Source organism: Misgurnus anguillicaudatus, chromosome 10 (assembly GCF_027580225.2).
Source record: "Misgurnus anguillicaudatus chromosome 10, ASM2758022v2, whole genome shotgun sequence".
Lineage (NCBI taxonomy): Eukaryota > Metazoa > Chordata > Actinopteri > Cypriniformes > Cobitidae > Misgurnus > Misgurnus anguillicaudatus.
Genome location: NC_073346.2, coordinates 33,454,300 through 33,469,348, shown reverse-complemented (window position 1 = coordinate 33,469,348; position 15,049 = coordinate 33,454,300). Strand labels below are relative to the sequence as shown.

Here is a 15,049-nt window from a genome sequence, read left to right as displayed (position 1 = left end):
AAAGATGAATGTTTAAGCAAGTGCTCTGGTGATGCGCCTAATGTTGGAGACTCCATCGACTGGAGAAATACTGTCACCATTGACAGTAGACGCCCTATTCGGTTAAACGAAACTGTGACCGTCTTTGTATTGCAAAATAATTACACTCCTAATCAGCATGCATTGTGAACCACGGTTTGAGTTTGGTATGCATGACCTAAAATATTCAGCCGAAGGGTCATTGAGTTCATGCGTGAGTTGATACTCTGGATTGTCTCAGTCTGAGTCTCCCCAGTTTAAAAAGGTTTATTTGTTAAACATTTTCTAATTTGTGATTTGATTTTAGGTTTCAAGATTAAAAAGGCAAATTTGGGACCATGCCACAGGTCAATGAGCACTCAATTAGCATCTCTGTTTGTGCCATGGCCATTTGGCATCTTGCTTTTATGCAAGCCAGACTAAAAACACGGCACTCTGGTATTTATATATGGTTTTCACTTTTATTACCTTATAAAGTGATGTTTCTGTCAAGTTGATGTAAGAAAAGTGGATTTGTATCCCAATGATGTACTACTATTTTTGACCCATAATGGGTAAATATTGGACAGAACATGTGCTGGGTTAAAAATTGACCCTATGCTGGGTTATTTTTAACCCAACTGCTGGGTTATTAGTATTACACCCTATGGTTACATAACAACAACCCAACATTGGGTCATTTTTAACCCAGCACGGGGTAATTTTTAACCCAGCATGTGTTCTGTCCAATATTTACCCATTATGGGTCAAAAATAACCCAGACATTTTAGAGTATACATTATGCATTATGTACTCTACCATCTTGTGTATGAATCTTAGAAGACTAATATCATCTCAGATAGAAGTAGGCCTACGCATACGGCAAAAAATATATTTTAAAATATACAAAAAATTGCCAAAATATATTTTTTGAAATATGTTTACAAAAATGTATTTTCCATATATCACCAATATTTTGTGGCCATTTTTTTACATTTTGAAATGTATTTAAAAATAAATATATTTAAAAGCATTTGTATATTCACCTCACATTGGAAAAAAAACTTTGTTACAGCCTGTAAACATAACAGGTTTAAAAAGGTTTAAATTAAATATATTTTTAACTGCAAAAAATATACTTTATATTTTTTTTTATATTTTGGCCAGGAAAAATATTTTTTGCAGTAGGCTATGGGTTGTAAAGGTAGAATGTATTGGTTGCCCCTAAAAAAATTCAACTAAAAAAATTCAACTTAATATATTTTCAAATCTAAAAACATATTTAATACGGCTTTACTTTCTAAAATGTATCTATATTTAAACATCTTTTGGCCAGAGATTTTTTTGGTGTATGGGGTAAGCGATTTAAGAGGTGAGGGCCTTTTGATGATAGAAAAATCTGGAGAATAGTTTAAAATTTATTAAGATGTGTGAAGCTGGGAGAGGCTTCAAGCTAATTGCTAAATGCTAACGTTAGAACAGAACAATAAATTACATGGATAATTCCTCTGAAGCATCTGGGTTGAAGTGTCATTTTCAAGTTCATAATGTAAACATATTGTCCCATAAAGAGCCCAAAGAGCGAATCTTAGGCCAGGAATAATTCGATTTTCAAGAAAACCCAGCTTATTTTAATTAATAGCAATATTTCTCTGTTTGATGCTAAGATATTGTAAAAAGTTAAATTCAATTTTAAATATTATAACTGATTACCTTCATTCAGTCAAACAAACATGTCTAATGGAGTACATCAGAATTAATTTTATTCATACAATCTTTTTACATGAATGTTAAAATAAAAGGCAGTTAAACAATGCCATCGTGCAAAACCGTTGATTTAATGAGTCGGTTCCTTTGAATCAGTCGAACTTATTGGAGACCTGACTGAATGATTCGTTCATTTAGCTGTGAGAAGGAACCGAAACGCAGAAACGACTCATACGTGCACTTGCAGGAGCAAATGACACACAGGTCAGGGTAAGCAAAGCAAGACTCTTCCCTAGTCAATATCGCCCAAAATGTCTAATTGATTTTGTAAATGCATTAAACATACGTTTGACATGCGTTGTTCACGCGTTTATGCGTCCAAGTCTAACGTCGACTGTTACGAGTCCAAGTCGAGTCATGTGATAATCGAGTCAAGTCCCAATTCAAGACAGCGTTGACTTTTCATCTTTGGTACTGCGGTTGGATCAATCTTACAGTGTTCATCCTCCATTTTGTCAATATTAAGTAGTTTGATGATCAAATAGTAGGCTGTTTAAAGGTTTTTAACCATTCTTTAGCTGGCCAGGCAGGTCTTAGCTGTTGTTCAGCGTTGCTGTTCATTATTGGTCAGTGTGGTCTTAGCAGTAATTTCAGGCTGGTCATAGCAGTATTTTCAGGCTGGTCTTAGCTGTTCATCCTCCATTTTGTCAATATTAAGTAGTTTGATGATCAAATAGTAGGCTGTTTAAAGGGTTTTAACCATTCTTTAGCTGGCCAGGCAGGTCTTAGCTGTTGGTCAGCGTGGTCTTAGCTGTTCATTATTGGTCAGTGTGGTCTTAGCAGTAATTTCAGGCTGGTCATAGCAGTATTTTCAGGCTGGTCTTAGCTGTTCAGTATTTTTCAGTCTAGTCTTACCAGTATTTTCCGGCTTGTCATAGCAGTATTTTCAGTCTGGTCTTAGCTGTTCAGTATTGGTCAGTGTGGTCTTAGCTGTTCAGTATTGGTCAGTGTGGTCTTAGCTGTTCAGTATTTTTCAATTTGGTCTTAGCTGTGCAGTATTGGTCAGGCTGATCTTAAAGCAACACTAAAGAGTTTTTTTTACTTTAAAATAAAGTTTCCAAAAAATTTCAGTCATTCATCCACTCGAAACAGGGTGAACGGCACGTTCACGTTTGCTTTGCAGCCCTCTGTTGGCCAAAACCGCACTAAAGAAGTTTCCAACCGTCGGGTCGCGGTCCTGTAGTTCGAGTGAAAACTACAAAAACTTGCTTCACGGGAGACCTACAATCCAATCAGAGCCAGCTTTGCTGCAGTAGGCTAAATTATTTACGACAGTGGTTATGGACAATTCCGCTTCCAACCTGTAGGGGGAGCAAAGAGCAAAAACTCTTTAGTGTTGCTTTAGGGGGATAGTTCGGCCAAAAATGATGTTGGACCCGTGGTTTGCTCACCCCCGGGCTGTCCGAGATGCATATGTCCATCGTTTTTCAAACTAACACATTTTCAGTTGTTTTGGAAGGTGTTTTGGATCTTTCAGTTAATTAAATGTGAAGTTACGGGGTGCACGACCTTCAAGTCCAGGGGATGTGCATTCATCCTTCACAGGATAAATCCAAACGGCTCCGGGATGATAAATAAAGGTCTTCTGAGGGTAATCCGCCTGGTGTTGTTGTAGAAAAACCATACTTAAAACTTTATAAACCAAAATAACTACCTTCCGATAGCGCCACCATCTTAGACCCCTCTGTATTCAGGAGAGAGTATTAGCGTAGTGTACGCACTTTTCTTAGTGACGTATGACAAATTTGGAGGGCGGGGGCACAGAGATGCAGCAGAGTAACCTCTGTACGCTGCGTAAAGCTGTGATCTTGAATGCGGACGCGACTAAGATGGCGGCATTACCGGATGTGAGTTATTTTGGTTTATAAAGTTTTAAATGTGGATATTTCTACAACGAAACTGCGCGGATTGCCCTCAGAAGGACTTTTTTATCATCGTGGAGCCGTTTGGATTTAATTTGTGAAGGATGGATGCACACTTTTTGGACTTGAAGGTCGTGGACCCCACAACTTCACATTTGATTAACTGAAAGATCTAAAACATTTTCTAAAATAACTGAAAATGTCATCGTCTAAAAAAATGATGGACATATGCATCTCGGACGGCTTCGGGGTGAGTAAATCATGGGTTTAATATAATTTTTGGCCGAACTTTAACTCTTCAGCATTGGTCAGGCTGATCTTAACTTTTCAGCATTGGTCAGGCTGATCTTAACTCTTCAGCATTGGTCAGGCTCTTCAGCATTGGTTAGGCTGGTCTTAACTCTTCAGTATTGATTGCTCTGGTCTTAGCTGTTTAGCATTGGTCAGTCTGGTCTTAGTTGTTCAGTATTGGTCAGTCTGGTCTTAGTTGTTCAGTATTAGCCAGTCTGGTCTAAGCTGTAAAATTAGCAATTGGTCAGGCTGGTCTTAGCTGTTTAGCGTTGTTCATGCTGGTTTTAGCTGTCCAGCATCGGTCAGGCTGGTCTTAGCTGTTTAACAATTGGTCAGGCTGGTCTCAGCTGTTTAGTATAGGTCAGATTGGTCTTAGCTGTTGGTTTGGGGGTATGATGAACATTTTGAAAGTTAATAATTTTGATAGCATTTGTTTTTGTGATATTTTGTAACCTGATTAACTCAAGCCGCACTGTACACCGCTGTTCATATAAAATCTGACTCTGTCAAAGAGAGATTTTCTCATCAATACAGTTTACTTTATTTACTTAACACATTGATTCAAAATGTCATTTTTAATTGTTAGTTTCACTCCAATGGTTCAAAGCACCAGACACTGAAAAGCCTCTGATGGGCTGCTTTTATTATGACTCAGTGTAGTTTAGTTTACATCTCACTGCTTGAGTCATTCGCTGAGAACACATCTCATCCCAGAAGAATTCAACAATCAATTCACATTTCTTAATCTTTGATAGGTCCAAAAAGGATATGACACCTGAGCTAAAGGAGATGATGGGACTTTGTAATGGTTTTCTGGACCGGTTCCATTTCCTTAAATTTCAGTGCTGGATGTGTGAGAGAAGAGCAGGTGTCTACTCCAGTCTGCCTGCGGAGAGGAAATTGGATCCAGTACCATTCTTCCCGGTGGGAGATTGAACCTCTGCCAACCTGTTTAAGTGTAAAGGTGAGAGTGATGCCTGTTTAGCGGTACGCTTGTTTATTCAGTACGCTGCTTATGCCCTCGTTTCTTTTGCGTGCTCTGTAACTGATCTTTTTGTTGGTGTGAATCTGTTTTTGCTTATTCCTAAAAAACATCTGGCATTAGGTGGATTCTTGAAACTAAAATAAATAAGAAAATGAAATGTAATTATTCCAGACATCTGGAGCACTGAAGGTCAATCACATTTTTTTATAAAATTTACCATAAGGTTACTTTGTACGCATTTTAACTCTAAATATGACACCGTTTGCCATAGAGTCATCCATCTTCAAATTTTACTTTGCAGCATAAATTTGAAAATCGTGTCATGCTGTTTCAGAGACCTGTAGAAAGAAAACAGCTGTTCGGATATCTAGAGGTCAATAAACTCGATATTTACTGCAATTCATCTGTTTCAGGTTGTTGACTGGTTAGCACTAGCACATGAACTCATTAAAAATGGAGACTGAGAAAGTGGGCCAGCGGTTTACTGATGTGGAGATGTGTAAAGAGAAAAAAGCATGCAGTTGTCTGGCCATTTTCCAATTTGTGTTTTCTGCTAGAATGTGGTAATCTAGTATTACTGCGTTGTTTATCAGTGTATTAAGTTGTCCAGATATTCAAGCCATTTTTTTGGTTTTTGATGTTGAGAATTTAACGTTTAAAGTTTCAAAGTTTAATTTAACCTGATCAATAGCATGTTAAATAGCAAAAAAATGCATCATCTCCTGTTTGATAAAACCAAACACTGCATGTATATGTCTATTGGGCAGGGGATTGCACTGGGGTAAAATTTCACATTTAACCCAGCAGAACGTCTTGCCCCATCCACTAAATTTGTGACGTAAGGCAGTGGTTCTCAAACTGGGGGGCCGCAAGATGGTGCCAGGGGACCCCAGTTTTATGACATTTTATAAAATAAATTAATTTATCATAAATTCTGTGGAAATAAACCTAAAATCAAATAAGGCTACTAACAAACAAGTACTACTTTGTGTAATTGAATATGTTTTGTTTAATTAAAATGTTGCGTTTTAGAACACATTTGTCATAACTTTTCTTTGGGGGGCCGCGAAGGAAAGCTCCGTACACATGGGGGGCCGCACGTTAGTTTGAGAACCACTGACGTAAGGAATACCGCTTCTGAGTCCAAGCCTCCACTTATTTCAAGTGAGACTACAATCTCAGTGGCCATTTATTAAAGCTATTTATTTATATTGCACATTTAAGCTAAGCTTTTATAAACTCACAGTGCACATTACATTCTCCAGACTCCAGACAGCATCGCAGACAGCTATATTTTAATGATTCATTAGAAATGAGTCACTGTGTGACCATCTGGGATGTCGGTATGGAGATTAGGATCGTGATTTTTTTTGGTAGTTTTACACCACACTGTGAGTTTCTATTAGTATTGCTTGTTGTTTACTTTAGGCATCTTATAGACTTAATGGAATAGTTTACCCCAAAATAAAAATGATCATCATTTGCTTAACCTCATGTTGTTTTAAACCTGTATTGGTTTCTTTATTCAGTTGAACAGAAGATATTTTGATGGTAGCCTCACGTAGGGTGAAGGTCTGGATTCGTACCTAAGGTCTGAAAACCATGGCCGCTTTGAACTGACACGTAAAGCATCCAATCACGTTTCGCTTTGTGTCGCATCATGTCTTTTACATTTCAATTATTACTTCAAGCAAAACTCTGTAAGTGCACCTATTTCATTGTTTTAATACAATGTGTTCACGTGGTTTATGGTAAAAAAAAAACTTATTTTTTTATTGGCATTATTTTTATGTGTCCCTGATTGGCCAGCTAATCTGCACGTTGTGAATGGCCTGAATACCTCAGCCGAAATTGTGACGCTCCTTACCATGTTTGAAAGATTCAGTCAAAATGCAATGCTAACAGAAGTTAGCTTACAGGCTGTGAGTCCGAAGTGAGAGGAATTATGATAATGTCGGTCTTTACTACATCACCAATCCCATGAAGTAAACTGTTGCCTACAATCTGTGTGTTTGTTTTAGTCCAAGAAAAGAGATTTACGTTGGTCATTATCGTTTACTTTGGGGTCTGTACCTTTTGCATATCATACACACTTGCACACCAGAGGAAATGTAAAAACGTGAATCGGACAATAGGTGCCCCTTAAGTTGTTTTCAGAGACTTTATACACAGTGTTTATTTGATCTTAATGAAGCATTGTCACCGATAGCTTTCTTCTACGATCAGACGGCTTAAAGGCGGAGTCCATGATGTTTGAAAGCCAATGTTGATATTTGAAATCACCTAAACAAACACGCCCCTACCCCAATAGAATCTGGACCTTCTGTAGACCCGCCCCACACATACGCAACCCGGCATTTGATTTGATTTGATTGGCTATAAGTGTGTTTTGGTAGTCGGCCCGTCTGCTTTCCAAAGAGTTTTTCAAACATCGTGGACTCCGCCTTTAACAGATCGTTCAAGAACGCGACATGTACGTCTCCCAAAAATCCTCTATAATTCAACCAATCAGAGGATGAATCTGCGTTAGTGTTTTCAGTCAAGTGTGCCATATGCATCAGATGTTCGGCCAACACTTTGTTGTTGTGACCTATTTGATGTTACTACACAGCTGTGGGCTCACCATTATTTATTAAAATTTCTTCTGTAAATAATGACAGAATTTTCATTTTTTGGAAAAACGAACCCTTTAACAGGCGGCTAGACTTTGATTATCAATGTAAAACATTTTTACAAACTAGGAATGAAATATTTTTCACTGTGTAAAGTGTCCATTAAAGTAGTTGTTGTGGTAATTGACACCAGATCATTGATTTAAATGGGGCATATCATGAAAATCAGATTTTTCCATGTTTAAATGCTATAATTGGCTCCCCAGTGCTTCTATCAACCTAGAAATTGCTCTTCTTGTGATGTCAGAAGGGGATAATACCGCCCCTTAATCTGCACTATCCAACCACAGCACTGCCATTTAGTGCAGAGATCAGCTCATTTGCATTTAAAAGAACACACCCAAAAACTGCACATTTTTGCTCACACCTACAAAATAACAATTTTGACATGCTATAATAAATTATCTATATGTTATTTTGAGATAAAACTTCACTTACGTACTAAGGAAGTGCAGTTGATCTAAAGTAGGACAATTTATGATATCTTAATTGTCAGATTTTATTACTGATGTCAAATATATTATCTATGCAATGTTTACAATCAGTTTCAGTCTTTTGCTATTCGAGAAGATAGGAGCTGTACTTATATACATCAACTTGCATGGATTACATCACAATGGGCTCCATTGTTCCCTTAAGCGTTTTCTGACTTGATGAGAGTTAATGTAAGCATCTGTTCATCTGAGTGGGCCATTGCTGGCAACAGCTTTGCACCAAGCTGGACAATAAAAGCTGTTTATTTGTCCCGTGGTATTTTTATATGGTAAAACGACTGTGTGTTTTTTGGTTTAATGTACATACGGTGTGTACCGTTGGCCTTAAAGTTTCACCAAACAGTAACAGAAAGTTTTCCGCTGAACACTCTTACTGTTTCACTGTTTAAACTGGCTCGCAATATTCCTTCAGTTCAATATTAGGATTCCTCTCTCCAATGTTTTGCCAAGTGTCTATCCAGTAAATGGTCTGTGTACACGTGCCACGATTAGCTTACAGTGTGCTCTTTTCCTACTGAAATGTCTTCTTGTTATACAAACTGTGGTAGGACCATCATAACCCCCTTATATTTGATACATAGTCAGGTTGTCTCCCCTCCAGCCAGCATCTCTGGTTAGATGCCACAGCTGAAGCACACTTGTGCCGGCCTGTTTTTATTGCCGTTGAATGTGACATCTGGATTTGACACTTTATCTGATGGGTTCTTTTGATTCATATGAACCGGGTGTTGTGGTTGCTGCTCTGTCACCTCCTATTTTCGCCAAGCATCCCAAAAGGAATTTGTTTCTTGGCTGAAGCATCAGGCCTGTTTAGCCACATGCATGAGCTTAGTTTTAAGAATTGGTCATTTAAAAGTTTTATCCACCACAAACCTTTATATTACTGTAGCTCAGTGCTAGAGCATTGCGGTAGCAATGCAAAGGTCATGGGTTCGATCCTCAGGGAACACACATACTGATAAAATGTGCAGCTAGTAATGCACTGTAAATATGTAAACGTAAAGGTTTATGGTGATTATGGTCCTGTATTAACTTTACAGTGCTCAGCATATCAATGCATGAATGGCATTGATCATCATGTGTTACTCGCACGCCATCCAGAGCAATGCTGCAGCGTCTGATTTTGGATTCTTCAAGTTGCTTGTTGAATAGATACACAGAACCCATATTTTATTAATCTGTTAATATGGCACAAATATGTCACTACTCACACAAACTGAAATCATTGTAAGAGTTTAAAAGGTACAGTGTGTGTTTAAATGAAGGGAGAGAGAGAGAGCATTCAGGGAGAAGAAACTGAGGTTGGGTCAATGCTAATGGTTGAGGGGTGGGAGGGCTGCACAAACAGTTTAGTTCTGCTCTGGTTGGCAGCACATAAGCCCGTATGATCCAAGCTCCAGCCCGTCCAGAGCCAGGAATAGCAGCAGTGCGCTAATGGCACTTGAATAGAAGAAAGAAAAGCGCTGAAGTAGGCATAGAAGAAAAAGAGGATGGGGCTTATATCTGGCCACACGGACAGACCCAATGGATTCTAATTTTCATATATAATGTGCACGTTTATATGTAAGGGCAAATCTGCGAAAAGACACTAAAAGAGTTTTTACATGGAAAACGGAATATGGTCTTTAAACACATAATTAATGGTTTCGTGGTGGTTTGCCAGTATCCAAACAGTTGTGCTGCTTTGGAAGGCAGCAAAGTAAATTTTCTTTAGTAAAACCAATAAGTCCCGTTAGAGAAGTCGCGCCACTGGGCAGTTATTTCAATCATGCAAGTAGGGGTGGGGGAAAATTCGATTCTTGGATGCATTGCAATGGGGATGTAGACAATTCTGAATCAATTCACAAATGTCAAGCGGTGAGATTGTGAATTGCAACCAACTGCTCAGTCCACCTCTCACCCCTACCTTTCGAAACACATAGAAAAGCTATGGTAGCCACCACAAGACAAAAATGTCATCGACTGAGACAACAGAGTGACGAAACACTAGGGTGTTGCACCATAAATCGCATGCAATAGGAATTCGCAACTCGTCGGTAAAGCCAGTTAATGGATTAGTAGTAAATCGCCATCTTTATACACTACTCTATCTCACGGCAAGTTTTGTTATAGTCACAAAATTTTCTATTAATTTATTTGTGTTATTGACACGATTTTCGGCTGTTTTTTGTGCCATTGGAGCACTAATGTCTTTGGGGTTAGGGTTAGATTAACCCCAACCGCAAGCGATAATGGTCAATAAAAATAGGAAAATAGATGAGAAAACTAATTATAAAATGAAACGATAAAGAAAGTCGTGCCACAGACAAGAAAAACTTTAATAGAAATTTGTGCTGGGTGACACGAAAAAGACATTTGTGGAAATCGTGACAACAAAATCAAGTAACAATGATGCAAGTTATTGTTTCCAACGTAAATTTCTTTTCTTGGACTACAACAAACATACGGATTGTAGGCAAGAGTTTACTTCCTCTGCCTGTTGACGTTGACGCGGTGGTCATTAGCATAATTCTGCCCGGTTCTGACTCACAGCCGATAAGTGGTCTACGTTTTCATATTCAAAGAATTTACTACTCACTAAACCATGATTCAAACACGAGTTTTGTGCAGTGCACACTTGTTCACAATCACAAATGCAGACATGGTTTAATGTTTTAATATCCTTACCTTAACAGTCTTTCACGTTCTGCTCAAGCCGCACTGGTAAAGTTGATGGATCAGGTTGGTCATCTGCATTTTCTGGATCAGATTAGGCTGGTATTGATAAGACGATATTAACTCCGGTCAGCATTGGATTGTGAGCTAATCTTCAAAACATGGTGAGGAGCGTCACATTTCTGACTAACGTCAGAGGTATTCAGGCCAATTTACAATGTACTGGTAAGCTGGCCAATCGGAGGACACAGCGCTTTTCAGGATGATGAAATTTTTTTTGTACAAAATCAAAGCATTTCAGGAAAACAGGGATTTATGGAGCAACAATAATGTACAGTATGTGGAAAATAATGTGTTTTTTAACCATAAACCATGCAAACACATTGTATTATATCAAATTCTCAAAATAGCGTTGATTTTAGCAACGAAATAGGTGCTCTTTAAATCAGAGTTAAAAACATGCATAACTTTCAAAATTAGATTAAAAATTTGGTTAATTTATGTTTTAGCATTGTGTAAAAAACCTATTTAGTGTTTTTGAGGGTCTGTTTGTGTGTAATGGTTACGGCTTCGAACAAGTCCAAGGACAAAGTGACCCCCCTGATATATTTGTGTCTTGTGCAGTTTGTTGTTTAGTTGTGTGTCCTCCCAGTGGGGTTTTTAGCTTTGAAAGAACGAAAAGGAGAGAACAGGCGGTGTGCCAGTGGCGCCCATCATGGGGCCCTGTTCTTAACGACTTTTACCAAATCAATAATGGATCATCAATTACAAACAGGCTGTTTGCAACTTTTACAACATGAAGGTGCTATAGGCAGTTTATTTTATCAAATAGCATGCAGAAGACATTTTGGTTACTTGACAGATATCAGTTAAATACCGCTTTTGTTTTTCAGCCTTTTTAGACTTAGTAAACGGTTAACATAAAAGGTAGCTGTGGGCGGTAGTTGGATTTTTTGTTTAGGCAGTTAGAATGCTTTAAATGCTCAGTCGTTTTGCAGGCAGCATGTCTTTGTTTAAAGGGGTGGAGTTTTAGAAAAAAGGGGGCGTGTCTAATTAGTGTTTCTAAGACGTATAAAATCACCCCACACTCTTTTAAACATTTATCTGTATTAAAATTGCATGCAAAGAAAGAGAGCAAATATAAGAACTGACCAAGGTTTTAACATCTCCCTGCATTCAGCTTCATCAGAGCCTTTAACCTTTCACATGAATGGATTGTCACTATTATTCATTTTTAATAGGCTTTCCCACGGTGGCTCTATTTATAAACCTAATGCTCGTATTAATACTTTTAATTTCTCCTGAGGGCAATAAAAGATATCCATGCAGCTTTAATTCATTACCTGATTAACTGTTTACAGTTAAGAATTGTATGTATGTACTCATGTGCTCCACACCTCGGTAGCATGCAAACATTTATTTGGACACACCTTTCTATTTATTTGTAGCAAGTGTACAATTTTGAAGTACATAAAATGCTATAAATTGTCTCAAGCGACTGATACAGTATATAAATATTTTTGCAATTTCTCACCAGCAACTACAAGTGAGACGTATGTGGTTGTACATATTTATTGTTAGTAGGGGTGCACTGATATATTGGCCGATGATGCTTGCTGTGCTTCTCAATGAATTACGGTGAAATGCCGCTACATTCAAAACCCAGAGGGCGCTCTCGTGCAGAAACTCAATATGTGCTGCAGACGAAGAACCATAAACACGCAGCTTCAGGAAATGGATTAAGGATATATTTATATTGCTGTTTTTCAAACCTTTTCAGGTATTTTCATGATAATAAAGACTATGTATAATGATTATGTTTGACGTGTGTTGCTTTTTCAAATGCATGTAATAAACGACTCAAACTAATAGTGATTTCAGATCGATAAGGACTTACTGTTCAAAAGCCGTAGTAATGTTACATGAAATAGCTTTGAATAATATCCGCTGTGCGATTCAGAATAGTTATCTGCCACGTATTATTTGTGTATATCGGCATTTATCGGTGCACCCCTAATTGTTAGAGCACTAGTTAGTGTTCCACACTACACCAGCTCTCCTAATCAAGTTTCTTTGAAGCCGAGCCTGTTGGCACTTAAAACAAATCTTGCGCTGTGAGAGCAGTGTGGGAACCGGTGAGAGAGGGAGAAGGAGGTGTAGAGAGGCCGGGTTAATGAGTCCGAGGTTGGAGAATATCAGTTCTTCAGAACACTCTCATTAGTCTGAATGTAGACTGGCAAAAGACAGCGTGTTAAAAATATTTTATCGTATAATGTGCACTGCTTTGTGTTTGGCAAAAGTGATTATGCACTCAAAGCTGCCATTAGAGTTCTTGCTGTCTCAACATTACTGCTTGCAAAACACTCACTTCAATAATGTCTTATAAATAATATTACTTTTTTTAATTTGTGCAGTTATAGAGTAAAGAGAGAGAGGAAGAAAGAAGAAAGAGAGTGAATGAACAAACTCTGTATTAAACTGGCAGCTTATTTTTAGATGATCTCTATTTGCTCCTAAAGCTTGCAACACCAAAGTTGTGGGTTTAATCCCAGGGGACACACATAATGATAATGTAAAGTTTGTGCCAAATGCATGAATTTTAAAACAGATGTGTGATGACACTTTGCACTCAAAATACCATCTCAAAATGGTACAATTTTGGCGCACCATAATAAGGCTTACAAATCACTATATTGAACTTCTGTATTGAGGTGTGGTGTAGCTACAGTGTATATAGTCTGATAAAGTTCTGCATCATCAAACATGTGACACATGAAAGGCTTTAAATGATGTTCTCAATGAAAACCAAGAGGCAGTAGCTTATGGTTCATTTATCACATGAAACTAAACAATAATCAGTCGATTTATCAAAATTTTGCGGGGTTTTATCAGCCTTACTCATGATTTTGTTCTCCAGTATAAAGCAGGAGCTCGGACTGAGTGCGCGCTTCGCGCACACACAAATCGCCTGTTGCGCTCTCTTGTCTTTCTCAATGGTGCTGTGTGGAAGAATGCAGTCGACCCCCATCGCCCCTCCTTTGCTTTATTGTCCAATTTCCACTCATTTAAAATCACCAACCCACAAACAATCTGGACATATATGCCAGCCTTAAAATGACACATGCATTTTGCCTGACCCTCTCGTCGCTTTTTAAAAGATTTAAAATAATGAGTCCATGTCTCCCTGCGCGTGCAAAGAAGACACCCGTGTCAAAGGGTCGCTTGGTGTTTAATATTTGTGTTTTACTTTGGTGTTATTATGCTAATCTTTAGCTGTTTGGGGTTATTTATTTATTTTTATTTTTTGCTTATTTATGAATTTAAAACAATATTTTTGCTGTATGAAATTTGTACGGAAGTAAATGTGTTACAATTTATTGGTATTAATATAAATTATATATTAATACAGATTCATATATATATAATTATACATTAATATAAATAATATAATTTATAAAACTACAAAAATAATAATTCTTGTCATATTTAAACATATTTATTAACCTATAGCCTTCGCTGAAATATGCATGACTAAATGTAACAAAATCCATGGTACATCAAATATCCAAAATCGCTTTTTGAATGACCAAAGCAAAATTGATTCGGTACAATGAAAGGCTGTTCGGTGTTTGTCAGTAGTTGAATATTATTGAAAGGAATAAGGATTTGGGGAGGGGCTGGGGACAAGAGGGGGTGGGGAGAGTGTGGGACTCAAAATGATTTTCCCTCACAGACTGTGAGAACGCGTAGAAAGCGGTTCATCCTTTCCAAGTGCACGCGCGTCGGTTCGGTTCCATAACCTGACTGATTCGGCCGCGTAACGCAGCGTCCCCGTCTGTGTTTCAGTAAAATTATCGACTTGCATTCGGTCTGTGGCAATGGGACCAACAAATTCCATCGCACTGTAAAACAAAAACTGACGGTGGAAGTAAATAAATAGTAGAGAAGACGCATCACAAAGAAGTGGACATGGAGACGCGCAAAGGAAATACGATATAACAGACTGGCCAAGGCGCATCTAGGATTTACTTCTCGATTTGAACGAATTGTGTTTTAAAGGGGTTGTAGCTTTTCTTCAGGTACATTTATTACGGTTGCAAGCAAGAATGAACCGAAAGCAGATGAGGTTCTTGTCCAGATGCTGGAGCGCGCCGATGCTCTCGGTCCTTTTGGCTGTCTTCTTGGCGCCGCTATTTGCACATGGTAAGTTGTATTAAAACATGCATAATAAGTCACCAGTAACCTATAGAGACGAGCTGACATTACTGAAAATCAATGCAATATGGGAATGTCGGTCAGTGGTGCAGCCGCCACTTGGTTTTGATG

The 15,049-nt window shown here is 38.1% G+C and overlaps 1 protein-coding gene across 9 annotated transcripts in view; it reads left to right on the top strand.

Annotated features, from left to right (window-relative positions):
• The first annotated feature begins 1,873 nt into the window (after positions 1-1,873).
• Positions 1,874-15,049, top strand: part of cspg5a (chondroitin sulfate proteoglycan 5a) — a 56,516-nt gene continuing 43,340 nt past the window's right edge. For 8 of the 9 annotated variants that reach the window (XM_055211021.2, XM_055211017.2, XM_055211015.2 and 5 more), the window contains exon 1: positions 14,448-14,926. In XM_055211021.2, the coding sequence (XP_055066996.2) occupies positions 14,830-14,926 (97 nt within the window). In that variant the 5' untranslated portion in view covers positions 14,448-14,829. Of the gene's footprint in view, positions 1,975-4,672; positions 4,882-14,447; positions 14,927-15,049 lie in introns of those variants that run through there. The other variant, XM_073872414.1, reaches the window with a different exon arrangement.